The sequence below is a fragment of the Carassius auratus genome, chromosome 28 (assembly GCF_003368295.1).
Source record: "Carassius auratus strain Wakin chromosome 28, ASM336829v1, whole genome shotgun sequence".
Classification (NCBI taxonomy): domain Eukaryota; kingdom Metazoa; phylum Chordata; class Actinopteri; order Cypriniformes; family Cyprinidae; genus Carassius; species Carassius auratus.
In genome coordinates, this window is record NC_039270.1 from 3,868,229 (window position 1) to 3,886,183 (window position 17,955).

The window sequence follows — 17,955 nt, forward strand, 5'->3', positions numbered from 1 at the left end:
GTGGCCCCATCTATATTAACACAGCAATGGTCACTCTGTTTCAAATCAATAGACTGCATCTGCATTACCATCTCAGATTTTCAATTTCAATCATGGGGTTGAAGTAGGTAGTTTATACCAAATTCATGTTCATGCATGACAAGAGATTTTTTTTATTTGCCTGTAACTTGCAAGCCTTGCAGCCTACCATGGTTAACAGATCACAACCATTTAATACCAATTTCTCTCCCTTAGCACCAGACAATGGGGCAGGACAGCAACACCCTTCACCACCTCAACTCCCAACACATGCGGAGAGTTACTCAAGGTAAAGACTGATTTCGGAAATATTAGTGAATAGAAAGGTTCTGTGTGTATTATCAGTCATGGTTAAAAGATTACTACCATTTAATAAAAAAAAATGTTCCCCTCTCACACACCGCCCTCCTCACTATGGCCCAGGAATGGCAGTCCCTCCACAACTCCCTCCACCCCCCGCACCAGTCCTCAACATGCAGACAGCAGAGGAAGCCTGTTCAAGCCTGACCTACAGACCAACATGGCGAGGGGGAAGAATGGCCGATACCATTCCCTGCTCTGGTGAGCAATAACTGACAAATACTGGAGGGTCATTCTGTGCCAAAGATTTTGAAATAAATTCCCACAACCATCACATTTTCGTCAAACTTTGACAATAACTTTTGTCAATAACTAATGTCAGTATTATGAGTAATGAGGATAAACACTGAAACTTGATATATTTTATACACTACATTTTAGCTATATTTTATGTTTGTCAACAGCGGCTGAGGTCCACATCCTTAGCCTGCTGGAAACCATTAAACAGCAACAAGACCAGCTCGTGGCAAAGGTGAAGTACCTCAGCAGCAGGCTGAACACCACCCCGGGGCCAGATGTTGAGATGCCTGAAAATATCCAGTTTCCCCTGGAACAATTGGAGGCCGTGGAGGATTTTGAAATGTTTCTGAAGGAACCATCAAATGGCCCATCTCGACAGAGAGTCGTGAGTTTTCTTACTGTATGGTGCCATTAGGTTAATTGATTGTCCATCATTATTATTGTAAAGGTGGCACAGGTCCATGAGGGTGTGATCCAAGTACATGTTTCATGAGTTCACACTTCTATGTTTTTCTACATTTCTGGATGCTTTCAAAAGGAACAAAAACATTTTAAATGCACCTTTAAATTCAACTTGAGCTTAGAAATGTTTACCTTACTGTCTATTTAAAAAATATGTCTTTGCCTTTTAGATTTCTTCTTTGGCCACCATTGGAGGCCAGGATGTGAAGAGGTTGACCTGGAACATCCTGGGCAGGCTCTTCACTGATGAGGTGTCTCATCAGATCAACTGGAAGGGTGTTAATAACAAAAAGCCCTTCAGTAGGATGGCAACGAAGACCTTGCTTTTCAGTAAGTATATAATACAAAGTAATATTCAATGCATTCAAAGTCAATAGTTTGTAAATGTTAGGGCAGCCTTAGAAATCGCTGCAACCATCTTACCAATATGACCGTGTAGCCTTTTTTTTCTTTTTCTTTTTTGACAATTAACTACTCCTTTACTAAACGTGACTTTGCGTTTCATAAATGATGTAAAAAAAAATTGTATGTCATAGATGATGTGTAAAGGCATGAATAAATAATTTACAACACTTTCCGCATCCCCTAATCTAAAATGTAAACTATACATCACTTGATGTACTTGAAAGTAAGCTACTAAAAATATTCCTTTTAACTATCAGGTAGTGCAATAATGATAATAATAAAAAGCCTACCTTTCTGACATGCAGTAAATCTTCAAAATTGCTGTGAGACTCCCTCCGTCTGATTCCTTCAGTTTGTCGCTGTCACTGTAAACGGTGTTGACCATAGGTGCACTTCTAGAAAGTGGAGATGCCAACTTCCGGCACAGTCTTGGGGTGAAACAGTGGCGTACCTGCACTTGTGCATAAAAATGCAACTACGGTCGAAGTTTAGGGATCTGAATCACAGTGGATTGTCATGTCAAGAGAAACGCACCCAAGGTGTGGGCAACAGGCCCATCATGTTATTAAAGTAAATGCATGCAAACTTATTGGCTGCCTGGTGGTTCTGATAGCTTTCCTCGTGTATCATTTATCTTGGATCTCCATAATAATAATAATAATAATAATACACACTGATGGAATGCCGTTTTGTTTGAGTTGTGTGGTTTGTAAATTACCATGTGAGTTGTATTTTAATTTAGTGTTGATTTTGGAATGGTTAACCTATAACACCTAAGGTCTCTGCTGCAACATATAGCTTGAATGTTGTTAAGTAGCTTTGAATAAAAGCCTCAGCTAAACGACTAAATGTAATGTAATGTAAACCAGGACTAAATGCAAGTAAATGGAGTTTACCCACTGCTCAAATGTCAAAAATAGAGTTTATCCATTGGTTTATGTAATGTTAAGAGTTTACCTCCAAATAGAATGTTATAGGACCCTACCAAACTTAAAATATTACAAAACAACATTGATTTATCCACATAAAATATGTGCTCTGATCAATGGACCATTTAATACCACTGATATTGTTTGAACATTTTGGATGTCTTTAATGACCGATAGCGAAAGGCTCGGCACACCTTACCCTGATCATGAATTCATAGTTTACCCACCTCTTATTTTAACCTCCACAACCCTGTTTATAACTTTGTAAGTCACGTTTCTTTTTAATTTGATCTCATTCAAAGCTATCTCAAATATTGTATTGTGTAAGCATACTTGGCTTTGCACGCTACATACCATAAATGTCACACCCAGGGGCGGGCTATGCTTTGACTAAGCCACACCCCTTCTCAACTTCCACCTCGAGGAGGTCCCCAAAGCCAACCCAATGGCCAAACAACACGAGAACAAGTAAGTGATAAAACAAATCTTTATTTAAATATTTAAAAATAGCTTGGGGAATAGGGAAAGGGCAATTTAAAACTAAACTCTGTCTCGGCCCTCCAGATGGGCTATGGCCGGGAAGAGGTCAGGGAGCAAGGGGGCCACGGGGATCCGGGGCGTGGGACTCGGGGCCCGGCCAGAGTCTTAGGTATCCGTAGCGCCCTCCTTCTTCCTCCTCTTCGCTGAATACAACTCACGGTAAGTACTGGTTCACACAGTTCGTTCTCGGGGTGCTCACTCTCTTTCTCTTCCTCCACAGGCAACGGCTGGGACGCAAAGGCACAGTTAATTCGGCTTGGTTTTGCTCTCACCTCTTCGCTGATTGCAGCTCACAGTAAGTACTGGTTCACACAGTTCGTCCCTTGGGTGCTCACTCGCTTTCTCTTTCTCCACAGGCAGCGGCGTAAGTACAGGTTTCCTCGGTCTCTCCTCGTGTTACCCACTCTCTCTCCTTTTCCCTCCACAGGTATCAACTTGGGCACAATAGCACAGTTAGTTTGCTTTGAATGGCTCTCACCTCTGGGCTGGACACAGCGTACTGTAAGTACAGGTTTCGCTCTATTTCTCCTCGCGTTATCCACTCTCTCTCCTCCTCTCTACAGGTATCAACTTGGACACAAAACACAGTTACTCTGCTTTGGATGGCTTTCACCTCTGGGCTGGACACAACGTACTGTAAGTACAGGGTTCGCTCTATTCCTCCTCGTGTTATTCACTCTCTCTCCTTTTCTCTCCACAGGTATCAACTTGGGCACAATAGCACAGTTAGTTTGCTTTGAATGACTCTCACCTCTGGGCTGAACACAGCGTACTGTAAGTACAGGTTTCCTCTGTTTCTCCTTGTGTTACTCACTCTCTCTTTCCTTCACTCTCCACAGGTATCAACTTGGGCACAATAGCACAGTTAGTTTGCTTTGAATGGCTCTCACCTCTGGGCTGGACACAGCGTACTGTACGTACAGGTTTCCTCTGTTTCTCCTTGCGTTACTCACTCTCTCTTTCCTTTTTTTCTCCACAGGTATCAGATTGGACACAAAGCACAGTTAGTTTGCTTTGAATAGCTCTCACCTCTGGGCTGAACACAGCGTACCGTGCTATCTCCGGAGATCTGAAGCACGCTCACAACATATACTGTACTGAACTAGGCTAGAACCAGCAGTCTCCTTGTCCTCCCGCAACGAAGTGCGTGAAGGCGGGGGTTTATCTGACAGGACACACGGCAATACACAGCAACCCACAGCAATATACAGCACCACGTCAAAATTATAGGTTTTCACAGCACGAAGACTCACCCACCACACTCAGTGTACGAAAAGGACACCCGTCTTCCTTCACTTCGCTTGGTTCGGATCTGGCGATGGAATATGCGGCCTAGCTAGTGATGTCGTCGTTGTGACTACTTCAATAAGTATTCCTTCGGCTCTCCCACCACGCTATATTAGGGGTAGGGCCGCCCTCCTCCTCCTGGAGAGATCTACACAACGCCAGGTCAATATACAGGGCACTTTCGGCTTGCTCTTAGTACTCACATCAATGCCGCTTCCAATCCCCTTTTTCACGTCGTCTCAATTCGCCGTATAATCCGTTCACTTCTCAACCTTTAAGGTTCACGATGTCTTCACAATCATACAATTCCAGCCTGAGGGAGAGAGAGAGTTAGACAGCCACCAGCAGCGCACCAAAACGGGCACGACACAGTGCTTCACACACACCAGAAAGAGCCCCCAGACTGTGAAATAACTTGGCCTTAAGTACTGCCTTGTCCAGCGTATCCTCCAATCACCAACCGCTGTCCCTAACTAGGCACAGGTGCATCGAATTCCCTGATTTTCCCTCTTACGGCGCTACCGGAAGTTCCGGTGTTCTGTTTTTCCGGTCCGGGCGGAAACACTTCCGAATTTTGGTTCCGCCCCTAAAGATCGTCACCTTGTGACATCCTCCCCCGCCAATCCGTTCTAGTCCCTAGAACGTCCTCGGGCTGTCCACTCACCATAGCGGGCAGGGGGTCGGCCTCGGTTCTCTCGCTGGGATCGTCTCACTGGTAAATCGGGCTCAGCTTGTTCAGGGGCTGCTTCTGGTTCTCTCGGGGCGATCGGGGGTGGTGCCACCACGGGTCTCCCTGGTACCACAGCCCAACCTTCAATCCAGGGGGCCGCTGGTACAGGTTCCGTGGGGACTTCTTCCACGGCTTCAGGGTAGTTAGGGCATGGGCGAATCATGTTCCGGTGCACCACACGGTCGGGGCCTGACTTCCCTTCTGGCCGGATGGTATAGACCGGCTGTCCCGGCCTCTGCTGCCGGCAGACTACATAAGGGGTGGCCTCCCAATGGTCACTCAGTTTCCCCTTCCCCTGCCGCCGATTATCTCTCACCAACACCCTCTCTCCTGGCAGTAGAGGGGCTTCTCTAGCAGTCCGATCATACAACCGCTTACTTTTCTCTCCTGCCGTCTGTATCCTTTTCGACACCTGCTCGTAGGCGAAATGCAAGCGCTGGTGATGGCGCCCCACCCACTCCGTTACACTTGCTTCCTCTTGGTCGGCTGTCACTCCTAGGACCAGGTCAGTAGGCATTCGTATGTGTCTGCCAAACATCAGGTACGTGGGGGCGTAACCCGTAGTACTATGTATACTGTTGTTATAGGCCTGTAGGAGGTTTGGCAATGCACTCACCCAATCGTCCTGCCGTTGTTGGTCCAAGGTCCCCAGCAGCCCCAATAGGGTCTGATTGAATCTCTCACAGCCGCCGTTCCCCTGAGGATGATACGAAGTGGTGTGAGTTTTCGTGCAACCGTACAACTGGCATAGTTCTCTAATTACCCTGGACTCAAAGTTGGCTCCTTGATCGGAGTGCAGAAACTCCGGGCATCCGAACGTCTGGAAGACGGCCCGCCATAAAACTGTAGCGGTGGTGGTTGCAGTCTGGTCGAGGGTGGGGATAGCCCAAGCGTACTTTGTGAACAAATCCGTTATTACCAAGATGTTCTGGTAGCGATCTCGTGGTCGGCCAAGTGTCAAGAAGTCCATAGCCATGATATGAAGGGGGGCCTTCGCATGGATGGGTACCATTGGCGCTCGGACCTCCCGTCTGGACTTAAACAATATGCATCTCGGGCAAGCTTGAATTAGGGCGTGCACCGATGCCTCTAGCCCGGGCCAAAAGAAGAATCTCCTAAGCAGGGACACGGTCCTCTCCTGTCCCTGGTGCCCCAACTGGTTGTGGTACGCCGAAACTAACGCCGTTACCTCATCTGCGGGTACCACGATCTGGCGTACTTCTTCGCCCAACTTCGGGTCACTGACCCTTCTGCACAGAACGCCATCTCTCAGCTCCAGCCTGTCCCATTGCCCCAGCAGCCTCCTCCCAGTATCCGTCTGGGCTAACCTCTCCGCTGGCGTCAGCCGTCGGCCCTGTTCCAGCCATTCTCTTACCAGCCGCACATCTTGATCCCTGGCGTGTCTCTCCCTCCACCGACGGGGATCCCATCCCTAGTTCTCAGGCACGGCCTCTTGTCTGCTGCCTGGTGCCTCTACTGCTCCTACCATATAGCCCTCCTCCGGGCTGGCCCCTCCGGGGCTTTCCGCTTCGGGCAGCCTTGAGAGGACGTCCGCGTTCGTGTGTTCACGCCCTGGTCGGTACTGTAGTTGATAGTCAAAGTTGGCCAGTTGGGCCACCCACCGCTGCTCCACGGCTCCCAGCTTCGCCGTCTGTAAGTGTACTAATGGGTTATTGTCTGTAATGATCGTCACCTTGGCACCCCAGAGGTAGTCTTTAAATTTCTCACTTAGGGCCCACTTCAATGCCAGCAGCTCCAATTTGAAAGAACTATAGTTCGCATCATTCCTCTCGGCTGGGTGGAGGCTCCGGCTGGCGTACGCGATGACCCTCTCGACTCCGTCCTGCCGTTGAGCCAACACCGCTCCCAGCCCGAGATTGCTGGCATCTGTATACAAAAGGAATGGTTTTGTGAAATCTGCGTATGCCAAGTTAGGGGCCTGTAGCAGCTCCTGCTTCAATGTCTGGAACGCCGACTCACAATTTGCATCCCAGTCTACGTTGGGCGACCCCCGGCCCCGGTTACGACCTGTGCCAACCAGCAACTGATTAAGGGGTTTAGCAATTTTTGAAAAGTCCTTTATGAAACGCCTATAGTATCCCACAAATCCTAAAAAGGATCGCACTTGCCTCACTGTCCTCGGGGCCTTCCAGTCTTTCACGGCCGATACCTTTCCAGGATCTACGGACACTCCAGCCGCACTGACCACGTGGCCCAGAAAGTTGACTTCTCTCCGTAGTAAGTGACACTTATTGGGCTGTAGTTTCAATCCGTACTTCTCCATGGCCCGAAAGACTTCCTCGAGGTGCCTCAGGTGTGAATCAAAATCTGGGGAGTAGACAATCACATCATCCAGGTAAACTAGTACTGACTCCATTAACTGACCTCCCAAGCACCGCTGCATCAGCCGCTGGAAGGTGGCCGGAGCGTTACAGAGCCCGAAAGGCATCCGGTCCCATTCAAATAGTCCAAACGGGGTTGTAAAGGCAGTCTTCTCCCGGTCTGCTTCGGCCACCTGCACCTGCCAGTAGCCACTGGCCAAATCTAGGGTAGAGTACCATGCCGACTGCGTGAGGCTGGCAAGCGAATCTTCGATCCGCGGCAAAGGGAAAGCGTCTTTCTTAGTCACGAGGTTCAGCTTACGGTAGTCCACGCAGAATCTCCAAGCCCCCGTCTTCTTTTGCACCAGCACTATGGGGGCCGCCCACGGGCTGCTGCTTTCCCTGACAACTCCTTGCTTCAGCATGCCTTGCAGGAGTGTACGTACCTCGGTATACAAAGTGGGCGGAATTGGGCGATACCTCTCCCGGCTGGGCCCTGCATCCCCGGTAGGTATATGATGTTGTACCACCTGGGTGCATCCGTAGTCTTCATCGTGGGTGGCGAACACATGCTGCCATATCCGAAGGAGGGCCTGTAACTTCTGTGTCTGTGCTTGTTCTAAATCCTCCCCTTGTAAGGACTCACCCGCCAGGTGGCTCGGCACACTCCTCTCCATACCACCCCATGGGGTGTCTACTTGTGTCAGGGCCACCTCGATGACAGTGGGGCACACCTGACGAAAACTAATATCCCTCTCTTCCCTTACTTGGTGGGGTGTAACCGTTGTCAGACGGGCTAATCGTTGGTGCCGATGTAGTTGCACCGCGTATGGGTGTACATTCCGTATCCTCATGGGGACTCTCCCCCGCCGGACCGTCGCTAGTCCTCGTGCCACTTCCACTTGTGGACAATCCACATGGGGCTCCACCAGCACCCACTCTTCTGGGCCCGCTCTTCGGGGCGGTACTCGCGCCCACACAACAGCCTCACTTTTTGCGGGGACAGACAAAGCAAAACGACACATCACTCTTCCTACCTCTTCCTGTTCTCTGCGGACTTGGCTCATTTGCACCCTTCGACAGTCAGCTACCACACACTCCCACTTGGGCCTCTCTGCAGGTGGTATCTTCGATACGGGCCTAGCCCGAAATAGCTCTTCCCAGCAATCAGCGAGGACATTCATGCCCAACAGGGCTCGATGTGCACAATGGTCTTGCACGATAATCACACCTTTCTGGGGGACCATCACTCCGTGAACCTCTAGATCCGTCAATCGGTAGCCAATATATGGGATGTCGAGGCCGTTTGCGCCCTTCAGAGTAAGCCAGGGGGCCTCCGCCCCTGGTGCCCCTTGTTTCCCAAACACTTCTTCGGATAAACTCTCAGCAAATAACGTCACTTGGGAGCCTGTGTCTACCAGGCATTGAATCTCCTTGCCGCACACTCTCACCTTCGCCACGGGGCTACGCCCAATCATCTGGCTCCTAGAGCCATATCCTCTTCCAGGGTCTTCTCGAGGGGTCCCGGCCACACGACCCACAGTGGCCGGCCGACCTAAAAACCCCCTTCTGACGCCCTGCGGGGCCCACACTGGCGGCTATAGTGACCTGGTTTGCCACAGCGGTTGCAGATGGGTCGCCCTTGCTCGTCCCATTCAAAACGGGGCCGATTAAAGTGGTTCGGGCGCCTGAACGGCTCTCGGCCTCCCTCTGAGTACACTCGGTCTCGGGGCGCCGGCCGTGGTTCCTCCCGCGCCCGTCCTTGGCGCAATTCTCCTACGAGGGCTTTAGACAGTTCAGATATCTGATCGCGGACATCTTTCAAAAGTTCAGCCTTCAGTGCTTGCTTCCAGTCAGGGCCTCCGGGTTGTGCTGGTGCTACTTCACTGACGGCCGCACACACTGGGGGACCACTCACCTCAGTCTCATCACCTTCCAGGGCCAGTGCCTCTTTCTTCAGATCTTCGAACGTAAGACCCGGGTCCCTTCGAAACTGGATACGTAGGCTCTGTCTCACCGGACCCTCCTTCAGCCCCAGAAGAAACTGGTCCCGCAATAGAGTCTCTCCATCTCCCAACCCGTGGTCCTGACGGGTCTGTAGTCGGGCGAATTGCTCTCGCAACCTCAGGGCGAAAGCTCTAATCGGTTGACGGGGGCCCTGCTTACAATTGAAGAACTGGGAGCGAAGGACAGCTACGGGGGTGTGGTCACCATACTGTTCAGTGAGGAACTGGAACACGGTTTGGGCGTTGGCTCTAACGGCTTCGGGGGCGGCATGCACCTCTCGCCGCGCTTCTCCATCCAGGGAGTTTAACACAAATTGAAGCCGCTGGGCTGCACTAAGGCCCTGTAGGTCGGCCAGGTACTCTAGTTGGGCCTTCCATTCAGACAATCGTACCTCGGATTCTGTCCCCCCATACTTTTGGATCCAGGGGCTCCCCATAAAAACGGGCATAGCACGGGGTTGGGCTGAAGGCCCCGCGTCGTCGGTCATTGGACGACCTTGGTTACTCAACTCGAGGTGGAAACCCTGCCGACTACGCCAAATCTGTCACACCCAGGGGCGGGCTATGCTTTGACTAAGCCACACCCCTTCTCAACTTCCACCTCGAGGAGGTCCCCAAAGCCAACCCAAGGGGGCCACGGGGATCCGGGGCGTGGGACTCGGGGCCCGGCCAGAGTCTTAGGTATCCGTAGCGCCCTCCTTCTTCCTCCTCTTCGCTGAATACAACTCACGGTAAGTACTGGTTCACACAGTTCGTTCTCGGGGTGCTCACTCTCTTTCTCTTCCTCCACAGGCAACGGCTGGGACGCAAAGGCACAGTTAATTCGGCTTGGTTTTGCTCTCACCTCTTCGCTGATTGCAGCTCACAGTAAGTACTGGTTCACACAGTTCGTCCCTTGGGTGCTCACTCGCTTTCTCTTTTTCCACAGGCAGCGGCGTAAGTACAGGTTTCCTCTGTCTCTCCTCGTGTTACCCACTCTCTCTCCTTTTCCCTCCACAGGTATCAACTTGGGCACAATAGCACAGTTAGTTTGCTTTGAATGGCTCTCACCTCTGGGCTGGACACAGCGTACTGTAAGTACAGGTTTCGCTCTATTTCTCCTCGCGTTATCCACTCTCTCTCCTCCTCTCTACAGGTATCAACTTGGACACAAAACACAGTTACTCTGCTTTGGATGGCTTTCACCTCTGGGCTGGACACAACGTACTGTAAGTACAGGGTTCGCTCTATTCCTCCTCGTGTTATTCACTCTCTCTCCTTTTCTCTCCACAGGTATCAACTTGGGCACAATAGCACAGTTAGTTTGCTTTGAATGACTCTCACCTCTGGGCTGAACACAGCGTACTGTAAGTACAGGTTTCCTCTGTTTCTCCTTGTGTTACTCACTCTCTCTTTCCTTCACTCTCCACAGGTATCAACTTGGGCACAATAGCACAGTTAGTTTGCTTTGAATGGCTCTCACCTCTGGGCTGGACACAGCGTACTGTACGTACAGGTTTCCTCTGTTTCTCCTTGCGTTACTCACTCTCTCTTTCCTTTTTTTTCTCCACAGGTATCAGATTGGACACAAAGCACAGTTAGTTTGCTTTGAATAGCTCTCACCTCTGGGCTGAACACAGCGTACCGTGCTATCTCCGGAGATCTGAAGCACGCTCACAACATATACTGTACTGAACTAGGCTAGAACCAGCAGTCTCCTTGTCCTCCCGCGACGAAGTGCGTGAAGGCGGGGGTTTATCTGACAGGACACACGGCAATACACAGCAACCCACAGCAATATACAGCACCACGTCAAAATTATAGGTTTTCACAGCACGAAGACTCACCCACCACACTCAGTGTACGAAAAGGACACCCGTCTTCCTTCACTTCGCTTGGTTCGGATCTGGCGATGGAATATGCGGCCTAGCTAGTGATGTCGTCGTTGTGACTACTTCAATAAGTATTCCTTCGGCTCTCCCACCACGCTATATTAGGGGTAGGGCCGCCCTCCTCCTCCTGGAGAGATCTACACAACGCCAGGTCAATATACAGGGCACTTTCGGCTTGCTCTTAGTACTCACATCAATGCCGCTTCCAATCCCCTTTTTCACGTCGTCTCAATTCGCCGTATAATCCGTTCACTTCTCAACCTTTAAGGTTCACGATGTCTTCACAATCATACAATTCCAGCCTGAGGGAGAGAGAGAGTTAGACAGCCACCAGCAGCGCACCAAGACGGGCACGACACAGTGCTTCACACACACCAGAAAGAGCCCCCAGACTGTGAAATAACTTGACCTTAAGTACTGCCTTGTCCAGCGTATCCTCCAATCACCAACCGCTGTCCCTAACTAGGCACAGGTGCATCGAATTCCCTGATTTTCCCTCTTACGGCGCTACCGGAAGTTCCGGTGTTCTGTTTTTCCGTTTTTGGTTCCGCCCCTAAAGATCGTCACCTTGTGACATAAACATAAACCTATCTGTCTGTTTGATTACAGGTGCTGTGAAGAAAAACACTGTGACGCGGTCAGCCACAGATGCAGAGGTCACCAAGCATGCAATCAGGTGGTTCAACCTGGCAGCAGATCGAGCAACGAGGAGACGTGTCCCGCCTCCATCCACACAAACGGAGTAAAAGAAATGTTTAAACAATAAACCATCTTTTTATTGAACCTCTTGTCGTTCACCAGTTATTCATTTTCTGATGCTGTGCAGTGCAACATTTCATTGAAGTTGTGGTCTAATAGAAAAAATATTTTTATGTTTGCACCGACCTAGGCCTACAGTATAAAGCATTATATTAGGTTTTGACCATAAAATGAATGTAGATTAGCCTAGCCAACATAGGCTACTTAACAAAAACTGAATAGACTATAACCTATAACTCCATAAATGCAAATGTCAATTTTATATTTCCATTGAGTAGTGATTACTTTTGTACAGTAAATTTGTGTCTTGCATTGGAACTTTTCTGTTAGGCTTATTTACAAATTTGTTCTGTTAAAAATACAAGGCAATGCAGATTTAAGCTTAGGTTTATATTGCTGTTGTAGCCTAGGCTAGACATAGTGATAGTTTATCTTACAAGGCATAGTGTATCTTAATATTTAGTTTATCCTATTTTATCCTACAACAACAGAAGGATTTTGAAAATGAGAAACGGGTCCAAAACGGACCCGGGCCAGATGAGACAGTATTTTTAGGAGTCTGTTGCGGGTCCGTGGCGGATACATGTTTCAATGTGCGCGTCCAAAACGGACCCGCCTTGGAGGTAAGGTTTTAATCGCGGATGCAGCGCGAAGCAACGGCGGGTCCGCGATCCGCCTTCGTTTCGGATCCGTCATTGCGCGCAAGTGGACGCCGATACGGGTCCGTTTTGCGGGTTCGTTCTTTTGCTGTGTGGGTCTCTACCTCTCAGACATCTTAATATATTTAGTATTCTTTTACATTTTTTAACAACATTTTCAATATGTATTTTCCATATTAGCTTTTTGTCAAACCACATCCCAAGATATTTAAAACATTCCACTTTCTCTAGATTTTTGTCATATAGTTTAAGTTGAACCTGTTCTTGATTTTTCCTTTGTGAAAAACATACTACTTTGGTCTCTGCCACAGAAAACCTAAAACCCCATTCCCTTCCCCAACACTCTACTATTCCAATTGCCTCTTGCATATTCCTCACTATATATTTTACATTTCTTCCCTTTTTCCACATAACTCCATCATCTACAAATAAAGATACACTTATAGATCGATCCACTACTAAACACTTCGTTTATCATAATTGAGAACAAAACTGGACTAACTATACTCCCTTGAGGAGTTCCATTTTCCACTAAATACTTTGTACTCAATTATTTCCCTATTCTTACTGCGATCCACCTATCTGTTAAAAAGTTTTTGATCCAACTATGCATTCTCCTTTTTATTCCCACCTGAACAATCTTAATCATTAATCCTTGTTTCCACAACATATCGTATGCCTTTTCAACATCAAAAAATATATTAATTTGGGCTTTTCTAGTTTCACTCTCTAAACATATAGCTGGGTCTATTGTGCTTTGTCCCTTTCTAAATTCCCCTTCTTTTTCCATAATTTTTCCCACATGTTATGTCAGAGCAATCGGTCTATAACTATCTGCCAAACTCGGGTCCTTACCTGGTTTACATATGTGGACAATAACTGATTCTTTCCACTGTTTTGGCAAACAAACCACTTCCCAAACCTTATTATATAACTTTAATAACATTTCTTTACTTTCATAACTTAAATTTTTTATCATACAATAACTTTTTTGATCATTCCCTGGCGTTGTTTTTCACCAAAATTTTAAGACATTATTTAATTCACCCATTGTAAACATAACATTTAAGGTACTTTCATTATCCCCATCATCCTGTCTTACTTTGACATTATCTCTTATTGTATTCTCCCTCTGTATCTTTTCCTCATTACTCAAATTACCATTACTATGTATTTTAACAAATGTCCTCGCAAGTAACTCTGCTTTACCTTTGCTATCTACTATTATTTTCTCTCCTATTTTCATTATAGGATAACCATACTCTCTTTTATTTCCTGACATTCTCTTAATCATACCCCATACCCTATCTAATGGTGTACGTCTTCCTAGAGATTCACAATACTTCCCCCAGAAGTTTTCATTAACTCTCTTTATTGTCTTCCTTACTACAGCCTGTTTCCTCTTATATTCAATTAAATTCTGAAAGTTGTGTGTTCTTTTCAGGATTTTAAATGTCTTATTTCTTTCTTTAATTACCTTTGTGCATTCATCCGTCCACCACGGAACTATTTTCTTTCTGTTACTGCCTTTTCTTTTTGGTATCGAGTCTTTTGCTGCACCTAAAATAATACTACTTATTTCTTCATTCATCTCTTCAATTCCTTTATCGTGCTCGTTTTCTGATCGCCCTAGTTCCAGTGACTTATTTCTTATTAGTTTTCTGATAACTTTTCTTTGTTGGTGAAATGATGGGGTTTCGTGACGTTGTTCCTGAGAGGCTTGTAAAGGGCTGGTTTTAGTTAAGTGCAGCAGAGCTTCTGGCCCGACGGTGGAAACTCAGCGCTATTCTGACCTCGGTGCTACTGGCCTGAGGCTATTAGCCCCGCCTGGCTCGTTTGAAGCCCTGGCTCGCACTGGCCCTAATGATGTTTGGTTTGATTGTTCACAGTATTGCATTCGAGGACTGAGACTCATGTTGTTGTCCATGTACTTCCCCAGACAGCAACATAGTGTTGGCCCAGATCCGGCCCACATCTGGCCCGCATGAAATCCATGTGGGCCAGATGTGGGCCAGACCTGGGCCGAAACTGCTTGCTGTCTGGGTCAGTAAAGGTGAGTTGCAGACGCTTGACACTTTGTCCTTGTCCTGCTCGTTATATGCCGCCAGTAGTGTCTCAGCAAAATGTTTTTGTTGTTGGTCACTCTTTTTTTATGTTTTCTCAGAACTCCAAACACTTTTCATATTCTTTATCCTGGCTGAAGCTCTTTTTTTTCAAGCTATAACAATAATCAGCCTTATAATTAATAATCTTATAATTATTGTTGATATTTTTAACAAATATATTTTATATTTATATAAATAAATATATAGCGCTGAGTTTCCACCGTCGGGCCAGAAGCTCTGCTGCACTTAACTAAAACCAGCCCTTTACAAGCCTCTCAGGAACAACGTCACGAAACCCCATCATTTCACCAACAAAGAAAAGTTATCAGAAAACTAATAAGAAATAAGTCACTGGAACTAGGGCTGCAGCCTGGAATTGAACTACTGGTTTCGTCTGGTCAGAGGAGAACTGGCCCCCCAACTGAGCCTGGTTTCTCCCAAGGTTTTTTTCTCCATTCTGTCACCGATGGAGTTTCGGTTCCTTGCCGCTGTCGCCTCTGGCTTGCTTAGTTGGGGTCACTTCATCTACAGCGATATCATTGACTTGATTGCAAATTAAAACAGACACTATTTCAACTGAACAGAGATTACATAACTGAATTCAATGATGAACTGCCTTTAACTATCATTTTGCATTATTGAGACACTGTTTTCCAAATGAATGTTGTTCAGTGCTTTGGCGCAATGTATTTTGTTTAAAGCACTATATAAATAAAGGTGATTGATTGATTGATTGATTGTCATATTTTGTATATTTATGCAGTCTGCAAGTGCAATCTCTGGAGGATGCAGCCTTCCATTTGAGAATCGGTCTTGGTCTAGTCCAGAAATGAATAGGCTTATTTTCCGGTTTGATGTTTTATTCCAAAAAGTAAATTTAACTTACTTTCTGAAAGATCAAAAGGTAAAAATACAGTTTTTTTTTTCACAACCTTCTTTGTTCATATTTTCTCAGGGTGCCAATATAATTCTGTCCATTTCTCTCTCTCTCTAAAACAGTGGCTTTATGTATAATGTAATGAATGATAATGGTCATTAGTATTCGGAAACGCCTCCAATTAACCATATATGGTGACAACACTTCCCTTTAAAGGTCCCATGACATGGATTATTTCCTTTTCTTTAAATGCTTTTTAATGTTTCCTTAGGTGTACTTAATATTGCTAGTATGATTTTTACATTTAAAATTTAGAAATAAAAAGCATTTTTAGATCCTGATATTAGCCCTCTGGCTTGAATGCTCTGTTTGAAGGGGCGTGTCTGCTGTGAGACTCCGAGTAAACCACAACTGTTGTGATTGGCTGACATCTTTGCATACGAAATGCGTTCATGTGGAACCCCTCTCAAATATATATATATAGTTATATATATTTACTATTACAGCTGTCGAGATTCGTGGAAGTGTTGATTATATAATTATTTTTTCGATCTTTTCCCATTACATGAAAGGCTGCAGTGATGAGACGTTATCATAACACGTTATCTCACAAAATGCTTTCACCACAGCTAACAGCAAACACATGAATACAGTAAGAGCTCCGTTGTGCAGCATAACAGCATCATTCATTGTAACGGCAGTTTGGGCAATTGTGCAGATATACTCGCGATGTGTAACAGCTCCGAAAAAAAGCGAGCGTTCTTTGATCACTCTCTGTAGTTAAATCACAATTTAAATAACAGATTTGTTTCATGCTACTAAGTGAAACAATGTGAAGTTGATCGTTTAGTCACTGGCTTGATTCACTGATGCATAAACAGTATTAAACGATTTAGAAAGAAAGTCTGTGTGAACTTGAATGATTAGCTACCCATCAGAAATCACTGATCACAGATCAGGCATTAATGAACACTGTCACTCACTGTTTGTGCCGGTGCTGTCGAATCCATATCATAAAAGTCTGTTTGTAACGCCTGTGCTGACATTGCAAATTATATGTAAATATTTGGGCGGGCAAAGCAGAGAAAGGGGAGGTAACAATTCTCGTTGCAACGTCACAACGAGGAGATTCAAGATCATCCCGTTTGAGCTTCCATTTTCTCAAAGGCAGAGAAAGATAGAAAAATCTCAATTTACACCGATTCAAATTTCTAGAAACTTGGGCACCATATACAGGCTATGGGAACTCATATTAATCTTAAAAAACCTCAGAAAGTGAAATTTTCATGTCATAGGACCTTTAAAAATTACGTGATTGTGTTTTTTCCTCACTGCAATAATGGCAAAGAGAGCAAAGAAGAGGAACTTCACAAACACAGAATTAGAGATACTTGTAAATGAAGTTGAATCCAACCAACAGATATTGTTTAGTTCATTCACTGCAGGAGGAATTACAAATAAAAGAAAAAATGCTGCATGGGAGAATGTCACCAATGCAGTTAATTCTGTTGGGTCTGAGGAGAGAACTGTCCCAGAAATAAAAAAAAAATGGTTTGATATTAAAGTATTAGCTAAACAACGTGTCGGAGCACACAGACGAGAAATGTCCGCAACTGGAGGAGGACAACAACGGAGCTTTCCCCATTGGTCAACCGCATAGCCTGCATCATCGGAGACACGGCTCTGTCCGGGATTACTAAGGACGGTGACACTGATGCTCTTGCGACAGAACAAACCGGGCCATCTAACATCCAAAGTGAAGGTAAAATAAACCCACTGGAATAGGATATTGTGTTTGCATACATTTTATTTAAATTTGTAAACGTTTAATGAAATCATTCATAGGATAAACTCAATTAAATTAGACACTCGTTGTGCCTGAGGAGCTTGAGGAGCCGGGCCCATCCATTGCCCCTTCCATGCGCCGTGTGCCAAGAGTGCTGAGTGAGGCGGTGCTACAAAATCAAGAGGAAACAACAAAATCCATTAATGACCTAAAGGATCAATTGAGCAACATAACGAATGTATTGATTAAAATCAACGAGTCTCTGAAACAGATTGCCTATTGCGCAAATACAATTGCTAATAAACCATAAACCGCTGACTAATGTGATTTCTGTTATTTGTTTCCACGAAGCTGCAAAACACAAAATGAAATCGCTGTAATGTTTCTGCACTCGACCAATGGCCAGACTTACCTAAAATGTCTGTATGATCCTCTGTCTTGTCTGAATGCCAGCGGCATTGGGAGGTGGCAGGGGCACTGCATCGGGCATAGGGCCGTCTGGTCTTGGGGGTTCCTGCAGAGGGATGCCCTGTCTGATGGCCAAGTTGTGTAGCACACTGCAAGCCATGATGATTTTGCATGCTTTTTCTGGCTGATACT

General features: G+C 46.2%; 1 protein-coding gene across 1 annotated transcript; it reads left to right on the top strand.

Moving 5' to 3' along the window:
• Positions 1 to 296: 296 nt before the first annotated feature.
• LOC113047499 (uncharacterized) lies at positions 297 to 11,929 on the top strand. The gene is made up of 4 exons (XM_026208889.1): positions 297 to 579; positions 783 to 1,003; positions 1,251 to 1,410; positions 11,779 to 11,929. Exons 1-4 carry the CDS (start codon positions 366 to 368, stop codon positions 11,913 to 11,915), a joined length of 732 nt encoding a protein of 243 aa, XP_026064674.1. The 5' UTR covers positions 297 to 365; the 3' UTR covers positions 11,916 to 11,929.
• Positions 11,930 to 17,955: the final 6,026 nt, after the last annotated feature.

Bases quoted from the DNA above. Each gene is read 5' to 3' on its own strand.
- LOC113047499 (XM_026208889.1), top strand. From the start codon at position 366: ATGGTTAAAAGATTACTACCATTTAATAAAAAAAAATGTTCCCCTCTC. The intron at 580-782 runs GTGAGCAATAAC...GTTTGTCAACAG, and splicing joins CGATACCATTCCCTGCTCTG to CGGCTGAGGTCCACATCCTT. The intron at 1,411-11,778 runs GTAAGTATATAA...GTTTGATTACAG, and splicing joins AACGAAGACCTTGCTTTTCA to GTGCTGTGAAGAAAAACACT.